The sequence below is a fragment of the Adiantum capillus-veneris genome, chromosome 30 (assembly GCF_014529385.1).
Source record: "Adiantum capillus-veneris isolate H3 chromosome 30, ASM1452938v2, whole genome shotgun sequence".
NCBI classification, from domain to species: domain Eukaryota; kingdom Viridiplantae; phylum Streptophyta; class Polypodiopsida; order Polypodiales; family Pteridaceae; genus Adiantum; species Adiantum capillus-veneris.
The window spans coordinates 37920209-37930467 of NC_140960.1; the positions used below are offsets into that span (position 1 = coordinate 37920209).

General features: G+C 40.3%; 1 protein-coding gene across 1 annotated transcript; it reads left to right on the plus strand.

Moving 5' to 3' along the window:
* Nucleotides 1–4177: 4177 nt before the first annotated feature.
* Nucleotides 4178–9872, plus strand: LOC147417821 (L-type lectin-domain containing receptor kinase S.4-like). The gene is made up of 3 exons (XM_086507006.1): nucleotides 4178–6335; nucleotides 6557–6722; nucleotides 9174–9872. Exons 1-3 carry the CDS (start codon nucleotides 4768–4770, stop codon nucleotides 9729–9731), a joined length of 2292 nt encoding a protein of 763 aa, XP_086363132.1. The 5' UTR covers nucleotides 4178–4767; the 3' UTR covers nucleotides 9732–9872.
* Nucleotides 9873–10259: the final 387 nt, after the last annotated feature.

The following is a 10259-nucleotide window of genomic DNA, read 5'->3' on the forward strand; positions in this document are numbered from 1 at the left end:
CAGACAACACCGCTTTTTGCTTTGCCCCTAAATTTCATGAAGGAAAATGTTCAATTAATTTTGTGCCAAGGAGAGTGAGAGAGCACAAGAGGTAGATACTATATTTACACTTTATTATGTTAATTTTTGGATTTGTAATGGATGTATTCATTCTTTTCCACATTATTTTGGACATGGCTTGCACACTCATTGAATAGCTTTGTAATTAGTGTATTGCGTCAACTCTAAATATCCACCCTTAGATGTTGATTTGCCTCGTGAAATTTTCACTTGTTTGTTTTGAATGTCAACGTCAGCCTTCCCCTTGTTGGTTGTCTAAAAGAGGCCTTACAGTTGAAGACAGTCGGACGCAATGTTTGCAAAAAACCAGGTTTAGTTCAACTTTAGTGTATTTTTCCAAATCCCGACTAGGATTTGAGCTTGACTTGAAGAAAATCTGCAAAAATTTTATGAATTATAGTGAAAATACTAGCAAACGCTTCAAACATCTGATTTGCCAGTGTAAATACCGGCAAATGCTTCAAATTTTAGTGAATATGCCGATAAATGCTTCGACTTTTAACTTAAAAATTGGAAGAGATTAAAGCGTACCCTTATTTTCTTTGGTTAGGAAAAATGTTTTTGGCAAGCCTTGGTTAGACGGACATTTGAAACGTTATTGATTGGACCTTCCTTTTCATGAGAATATATGAAATCTTCTTTTGTTTAATTTGTCAACTAATTGGACTTTATTATTTTAGAGCCTTACATAACTTGACTTGATTCTTTTAAAATGCCAATGTGAGCTTCTTTTTTTCTCCTCAAAAATATTAATAAAAGTGAATGTAGAATATTATTAAGCAGCACACATTATGCTATGGTCTTGCCTTGGGACTATGTGACACCCATATTAAATGCACGGTGGAGTAATGGGATCGATGGTCGGGGCTGCGGGGCGGAATCTTGAGGGGCACTAAACTTGGGAAAAACGAGGCGCCCTGTAAAAAACGCGAGGCACATTAAACATAGCCACCGAGAAAAACGAGGCTCGACGGGGCGATTTGAACTCAAGACCTGGCTGTCCGAGTTTAGGGTCACTTAAGCTAACCACCTCACCTGCGCATGCATCGTGTACTCACATCCCTTTTTACAACATTATATTCTAAAATAAAATGCATTTCCTAAGCTGTCCAGGTTTAGTGCGTGTCTAGGTTTAGTTTTTGATTTGATTTTTTTGGGCTGCAATCTTCTCGGCTTTCGTGCGTGAACTTCTCCGCCTTTGATCCCATTGCCTCCCCCTCTTAAACATGGGTGTTACTTAGTCCTGAGGATGGCTTGCCCTTTGGGTAGGCCAAAAACAAATACATATTGTAGTAACTCCATAACAATCTCTTGTATAGGTGGTGAAACCACTGAAATCTTTTCATGGCCCATACCATTCATGATCAGCTTCCCCACAAAGTTAAAACTCTCGAGTTCTTCGTTTAATTCTCGTATTTTTATGTTGTACAAGATTGTGGAGACCTATTTGATGTCTTTCAAAATTAATTAAGTTGAATGAGGGTTTGGCATTTCCCTACAACTGTACACTTGAAGGGCTACTCTTCTTTTACATGCCTTTCAAGTTGCAAGTTGTACATTTAAATTGACTCATGGCCAAGTGGGATTTGTGGCCCTTGCACTGAAAAAGTCCTATTTGGATCTACATCTCAAAAGACATGTTCTCTTTAGTTACATCACTATTAGAATCTCTGCATAGCAAAAGCTATTCTTGTCACAACCAACACCAATGATCATATTCTGCAATATGTGATCTTTCTCAAGGTTGAGCATAATAAATGTATTTCTAATTTGTAATGCATATCTTTCCAATTTCTCACTAAAAATAGATTTGCCGAATAATGTGGTATGAATCGCATACAAAGCTATCATAAAACTGAACATTTGCATCCTAAAGGCTTTGATTATGCAAGTCATATCTACAATTGTTGCTTCTTTCTATGGTTAAACCTACAGATGTACCTTCTTCCACTTAAACTAAAATTTTGTACCTGGATTGTAGGCAATAGCTAAAGTTTATGGGCATTAAGGGACATACTATTGTACATGTACCCCAGAGAAAAACAGACATTCACAGACATCATCAACGGGTAGATGTTAGGGAGCTCACCATTGTTGGCTACTAGAATCGAGAGTAACTGTTCTTCCTAATGAAAATAAGGATTTGATCATGATTTATTCCAAAAGAGAATAAACCACCATTGAAGAGGGCCTACTTTCAGATAGAAGGTAATGTGATTCTTCAAAAGTTAGTGCAATTGGTTCTCCCTCAATTTCAACTTCCTCAATCACACTCATGGAGGGTACTCATGAAGAAATTGCTTTATTGAAATGAATTTTAGGATAGGTTGATGCAAATATTAATTCCAAGATTCAATTTCACACTCCTTGCATATTCCATGCTCATTTCTCCACTTCCAAACTTTATCTTGCTTTGCAAAAGTCCATTTTTAGCTCCCTTGCTTTCTTGAATAGAAATAAGAACATTGAGAGTGTGAAAATATCACCAACTTTCCAACACCAAAGGAGATTCAAGCTAGGATAGGACATTACAAGTCCCTTTAACAAACAAGGTGAAGGCCCACTTTGGCATTCTAGATCAAAAAGTTGAAAAGAAATTTATGAGGCTTTTGAATGAAGGGCCCATTTACGAATCAAGAAAAACATTTTAAGCCCAAAAGTGGAGAACAAAATTTTTTCTCTAGGGCATGTTTTAACATGCCAAAAACAAGTAATATTCTTCAAATAATTTGAAGCCCATTGTTCTCACTTCAAGGGTCTTCTTCCTTCACACTACATGTACACCCTCTATAATTCAAAGAATTTTATTAAAAAAACCAATTGATAGGAGAAATACATGTTATACTCTTGGAAAATTCATGGACAAGTGATTTTCATGATACCTTTGGAACACTCGTGATTTAGTAGGTTTACATGTAGTAAATGCCCCGAGATCTACAATTCATTGATCAAATCACTTTCCATCTATAGTTAAGTAATCGAAAGGCATGAAAATCAAATATCTTTATTGATTGTCCGTACATTTTACTCAATACCCCTATAAATTATATACTTAACAACAAATACTTACCTCATGTAGAACACCAGTTCATGAGGCATGAGGCCACAACGTCCTCATCCCGAATGCTCCCTACAATACTACTACATCATTTAAAACCTAAATGCCATACTTGTGGTGGCCCATTGAAATTGTACATGCATGAACTTCATGAACAATGTGAAAGAGTTGGCCATGTCCAAATGCTTATGCTATCAATAATTGCCTTTTGAATAGAAGGTAGTACACAATGTGAATAGTGTAAAGGCACAAGGAGAAAGAATAGCCACATGATTTAAGGCACCTTAATTGGCCATAAGTACAATACTTTGTGTCTAAATATGTTGGTCATTATGACAAGGTAAACTTGACCAAAATGGAATAACCAAAGGTTTCCTATTACCTTCAACATTAGGCAATTTCTCTCGAGCTTCAACTATAGGAAATCAGCTATATCACTTGCATTCAAAGGGTGTTAAAATACCCTTATAATAAAATGACCCCTTTTTCCCTGAGAAACTTATGGGTTTTTTTCCAAAATGTAAAAAAATACCTCTTTTGTCAATGTGGTCCTGTTAAATTTTGCCAAATAATATACCCCTTCTTTTGAACTCATGTACTATACTTATATTTTGGGGGGCGCACGCGGCTAGGGAATTTGACTCTGATGACAATAGGATATTTCATAGTCTAGCCATCACATCAAATGCATGTTAGGAAAATGATTAAGCTTGATTGGGCTCACAAAGTATGGTTGCCATTGGCGAAAAAGTAGGATAATGAAGAGTTTCATATTCACCCATAAGGCCATGTGATGAACAAGGATTGTTTAACGCAGAAAATTTAACACATTAAACGTAAATAAATCAAGAGTCTAACCTTCAAATCAAGCCCAAGTATATGTAAAGCTCCATGTTTTGCACATAACACTACCCCGACATGATAAAGAAGACTGTACAAAGGGAAGAAATCCAACAAGGAGATTGTGCTTGCAAAAGCAATTGAAAGATAGAAGAATATATATAAACAATCAAGGACCATACAATTACACACGCAAAAAAGACTAATACAAGATTTCTAGAAAGCACATCTCTTAAAGAGAATATGGACAGAGAGAGACACAATCATATAGCCCATATCGTGCAAATTAGAAAAAGCACAGGAAGCCAGAGATCAAGGGTGCTAATTAAGTAGAGAGGAAGCCATGTCAAAAATATGAAACTTGCATAGAAGCCCATCTCTCAATGCGATAAACCATACCGCACATATTCTCTACCCGCAAGCCTTCTTCTTAGATGCCTAGCCTACCACCACCAAAATCACTCAGTAATAATTATGTTACCTACACCGAATCTTCGAAAGCCAACAACGTATTTTAATCAGCAAGCGGCTCATATCCTCATCCTAAACATGCTACTTTTCTCACTAAAAGTGAGGAATTTCTTTTTGGCCATAGAATTATATTTAAGAGTCTAGAGAGAGAGAGAGAGAGAGAGAGAGAGAGAGAGAGAGACAACAAATCCTCAAGAGTGAGGATATCTCTTTTCATTTATTTTAGGTTGAAATTAATGAGTCCACTGTCTATTTCTAAATTGAAAGTATAAAATTTATAAATGTGAGCTAGCCTATGCTGCAAATCAAAGCTATTTCACCAGGCAAACATAGCTACCATGGAATTGATGAAGGCAACCAGGAGGCCTGCATGCAACATAAATGAGCAGCAAAGCAACAGACAAAGCCTCTGCGATTGCGAGTATTCGATCGTCCAGCTCATTTGTGTGATGAGTGCACTAATTATGCCTCAATGTGTATGTGACACCCAGTCTTTTCTTGTTCCAAAGTTCGAAAGCTTGGAAAACTTCTCATATGACAAGAGCAGGCCAGTCCAAATATCCGCTGATACGCTCTTGCTCACGCCCGACCCCATAGCCACTGTTACAACACACGAACTTCATTACGTTGGCCGCATAGTCTACAACCGACCACTTCAATTCATACCTTCTGATGGAAGCAGCAAGGAGGTAAGCTCCTTTACAAGCAACTTGACTTTCAGCATTCAGACCACAAGCTCATATGGGAGGTGTGGTGATGGACTTGCCTTCTTCATAACCAGCGATTTCGATTCCCCACCTAACAGCACAGGGCGCTATCTTGGACTTCAGCCAGAACACCGAAGCACTAGAGGAAGCCCTAGGTTCTTCGCTGTCGAATTCGACACTTTTCAAAACCTCGAGTTTGATGATCCGAGTGCTAGCCACATCGGCATCGACGTCAACTCCCTTAACTCTTCGGCATTTCTTGACACTTCCGGTAATTATACCTGCTGCAGGAGACTTACAGAGAGCAAAGAAAACCCAGGGCAATGCCCCTTGTGCAAAGAGCTTAATGACAGCAGCAAGTCCCACTTGAGCAAGAACAGCAACAAAGATAATGCAAATTTTATGAAGGGCTCCTACCCGGAGCTTTTCCTCTACAATAACTACACTTTCACTGCTTGGATCGAATATGATGCTCACAAACACCTTATCCAACTGTGGATGACCAATCGAACCACGGATGAGTGGCCTGCAAACCCTTGCCTTTGGATGAACTACAACTTGTCAGAATTTTTTCTGCCGCGGATGTATGTGGGCTTATCTGCCGCCTCCGGCATGAACTTTGAAGGCACGACTATATTTTCATGGAACTTTACCATACACGGCGCTGAAAGCAAGGTCAGGAGGAGCAAGAGAATGCTTACCACTTACATAAGCATCATAATGGCCATGCTAATCATAGCCGGAGTAGCAGTGTGCATAGGGCTAGTAGCCGCAAGCAGGGAAAGGACAAGGAAAAAGTTAAAGAAGGGGAGGACGTTTGAACGGGTTCCCCACATACAGATAGAGTCAATAGCGACAAAACGGTACAGCTACAGATCTCTCAAGCGGGCGGCACATAGCTTCAATGAGAGGGGAAAGGTCGGGGAGGGCGGGTTTAGCAGTGTGTATAAAGGGGTTCTAGAAGATGGGCGGCAAGTAGCAGTGAAGAAGCTTAAAGATGGTGTGAGAATGGAGGCAGAGTTCGCATCCGAGGTGGAAATTATCAGCCAAATACGTCACCGCAATCTGTTGCAGCTGCAGGGTTGGTGCTATGAGAAGAGGATGGCCCTGCTTGTTTACCAATTCATGCCCAATGGAAGTTTGGATACCTATCTCTTTGGCAGCAGGAGGGAGAGCCATGCCTTGGATAGTGAAGCCAGGTTAGTTACACCATGACTCCTTTCTTAATGTTTTTCGATTTTGCCTATATCTATACAAGCATACATATGAACATACATACATTTGTATATATGTATCTGTATATATATGCCTAGGTGTATTATATATATGTATATGTATGTGTATATATGTATGTGTATGCGTACATATGTATATGTGTTGATCAAATGTCTCAACAACTCTCATGTTGATTTCAATGAAGGTTCAAAGTGTTGATCGGAGTGGCGGCTGCGCTTGAGTATTTGCACAATGGGCTTGGCGATTGTGTGCTGCATCGAGATGTGAAAGCTGCAAACGTTCTCCTCACCGAGAATTTCGAGGCTATGCTTGGTGATTTCGGGCTGGCCCGCCTCATCACTCATGATCAGGTGCAATCTACCTCTTTAACTTCTGTCTTATTGTTTTGAAGGGGCAAGGCTACCCAATTCTTCCTCTTGCAAAGAATGTGACAGTTGGGTGAAGTCGTGCATCACATATGAAAATTGTGGGCTCGAATAGAAGGCGGCAGGGCCGTAAGCCAGCCAAATGCGCTGTAAAGTGTTGAGGTTTCGCATGTGGGAGATGAATGTTCCTTTGAGTAGTGAATACCCATTCGCAATGCCGTTTTCGTGATCATTTCCTCAAATTTGTCAGCCACCATCAATGGTCCTATCAAGACCCATGATTAAGAGACTGACATTCCTCCCTATTCTCTATAGACTGGCATGCCTCTCTATATAAGTCTCCATGTACTTGTGCAAGGAAAGGACCTTATCCTTGATCAATCAGAACAAGGCATGAAGACATGGTAGCACTGATGCTTCGTCCATGGTGGCACTTTACGCCCATTTTATGAGATTGTTGGGTGAGAGAGAGCCCATTCTCTCTCTCTCTCTCTCTCTCTCTCTCTCTCTCACTCTCTCACACACACACACACACACACACACACTCTAAAACGCAAACCAAAAGGAACTGAAGCTTGATAGGATAAAGGGGCCAACTTAAGGCCACCTAAGAGGAAACACACACTCCAGAAAGCACGCTAAACGGAATCGAGTGCTTAGATGCTCAAAATGAAGATCGAGATCGTCTCTACCAGCAGCAAAAATCTGGAATTAAGTTGCATTTATACAGGCGAAGAACGCCCGCACAATATTTTTTATGTATATAAAAAATGGGTGTAAATAGGAAACCAGAATGGGGGGGCATTTAGAGCCATTGTGCCAACAAGGCTTGAACCCAAGATCTAATGGCCACGATTGCAAGTTGGCTACATTGTCCACCCCAACTCTCACCCATTTGTGTCTCACAATGGGTCCGAAAGTGCACAAAAAAACTGACCCCGGCAGTCCTCCTAAAGGGGGGTGGTTTTTTATTGGCCCCTTTACCCTAGGGAGACACTACCTTGAAAGCTGGACTGGGTTGACAGAAAGAGCGTCCTCTTGAGACTCTCTGTTACCACTTTTCACATGCCAGACGGGGAAGTAAAAAAGAGCAAATGTTGGCAGAGACCATGGATCGACTCCCATACTACTCTCTAAAAAAAGGGAATCTAGTTACTTTTCCTTTGTGAGAATGTTCCATAGGATTAAGGGGGTGGCTCTATAAATGCGGCTTCCCATGTGACCAAATGTCTAGTATTTGGTTAGCAATGCTTATCATCTGAGATTGAGGATTAAGAGGTACTACTTGCTTAGCAATGCTTATCATCTTAGATTGAGGGCCAAAAAGGTCTAGTATTTGTTCGATAATGCCTATCACCTAAGATTAGATATGCCACCCCCATGATAGTTCAGGCCATGATTGTTTTGCATCTTAGTTAAAATTTTGGATCAACAAAGATTGAAGGTTTGATGGAAGGAGGGAGAACCAGAGAGAGAGAGAGAGAGAGAGAAGAAGAAGAAGAAGAAGAAGAAGAAGAAGAGAGTTTTAACGTCGTAGGAAACTATCCCAAGAGACCTTAAAGATCTAGCCGACGAGGAGTTGAACTCAAGACCTTTTATTCAAGAGGGAAACGGCATAACCAATCTACCACACTTGGGTGATAGAAAGGTTATACCATTTTCCTCTTTTTATTGGCACACACACACCCACACACACACACACACACACGAGAAGAAGAGAGTTTTAACGTCGTAGGAAACTATCCCAAGAGACCTTAAAGATCTAGCCGACGAGGAGTTGAACTCAAGACCTTTTATTCAAGAGGGAAATGGCATAACCAATCTACCACACACAGAGAGAGAGAGAGAGAGAGAGAGAGAGAGAGAGAGAGAGGCACAATTGAAAGAAAGAGAAGAGGGTTCTTGTTGCAAAGAGGGGTGCAAGCCACCAAGTTAGGCAAGAGAACGTTTAGAACCTAAATAAAGAAGAGGTGGCTACAAAACTGCCAAATTATAAGCTACGTTACTTGTTGTATTATGTATTTGACAAGCCAAGCTAAATGGAAAAAGATACGTACTCTTTTTGTGGGGAAGGAATGTTAATGTTGTAATAGTGATTCTCAACAAGAGGTAAATTTGTCTAGATAGTTTGATTTAGAGATAGCATGTCACAAACCTTGTTGATAGTGAAATTGTGTACATTTTAAGAGTAAGAGATACTACTAGAACAAATACCAATGTATTGGTCTTTTAGCATACTAGCCCTTGCCTACCTTACTAGAGGGCCAATTGAATCAACAATGGCTAGCTTTAAGAACCCTTAGTTGTGTGGGTTATCTACATATGAGATTGGTACGATTGATGTTAACAAAGTATAATCCTCGTATAAGCTCTTTCTCCATTGATTCTCATGCAAAACTAATGCTAAAAATGTTTTTTTCTTGATACATATGACAGGAGGTTACAATGACTGCAGCAGGAACTCCCGGCTATGTTGCCCCTGAAGTTATATACACTGGTAAAGCCACAGACAAGGCAGATGTTTATGGATTTGGTGTGCTAGCTTTGGAAGTGGCATGTGGACGTCGAGTACTAGATCCTTCAATAGAGGATCGCATTCCAAATTGGGTATGGTCACTCCACCAAAATGGCAACATTATGGATGCTATTGATCCAAGCCTCAAGCTCCACGTTGCTTCCCCCTCATACAAATGGGACAAGGATGAAATGGACATTGAAGCAACAACCCACGGGATGATGATGGAGAAGGTATCTTTAAAGTTCAAATGGAGATGCATTCTTCACCTTGGCCTCCTTTGCTGTCATCCTTGCCCTGATGCTCGTCCCACTATGAGACAAGTCCACCAAGTCTTACAAGAAAGTACATTGTTGCCCCTTCCTTCTTCTAAGCCCATGTATGGCATCTCCTATGATCTTTCTAGTCTAACTTCTTGTACACTTTCCCTTAGTTGCTCAGCCCCACCTATATCAGGACAATCTACAAGTTCAACATAGCTAACACTTGCTTAGTTGTAACACCATGGTTAAGCATTTCCATCCCATCCCTTTTCCTATTGAGCCTCTTGAAATTTGTTCAATGCCAACAAGGCACCCGAATAATTTTTTATTTAATAAACAACACCGTGAGATGCCGAACTTCATCTTTTCTAGCCATTTTTTGCTATGCATGTTTGCACACACATAACGCCTTCTATTGACTAAAGCACACACCATGCAGGTTATTATCATCAAAAGCATTTGCAACCACATTCAAGGACTCAAACTGCTAGTTGCTAACATGCATTTAACTTCATTAATGGAGCAATATGAATCCTTGTTAAGATAATATGTTGTAGATCGGAGGCTCGATGGGTAGAGGTCACAAAGAATATCTGGAATCCGCAGTGGCCTCAGTTTATGAAGATATTTTTGTGGAAAGTACTATGGGGGGCCTTGCCGACAGGTGTCAAGATCCAAGTGCGTCGTATCGGACTCGACAGATGTTCTGGGTGCAGATGAGCTAGTGAAGACCTCTGCCACATT

Coding starts and splice junctions, on each gene's coding strand:
- LOC147417821 (XM_086507006.1), top strand. CDS start 4,768: ATGGAATTGATGAAGGCAACCAGGAGGCCTGCATGCAACATAAATGAG. Junction 6,336..6,556: donor GCCTTGGATAGTGAAGCCAG/GTTAGTTACACC, acceptor ATTTCAATGAAG/GTTCAAAGTGTTGATCGGAG. Junction 6,723..9,173: donor GCCTCATCACTCATGATCAG/GTGCAATCTACC, acceptor TACATATGACAG/GAGGTTACAATGACTGCAGC.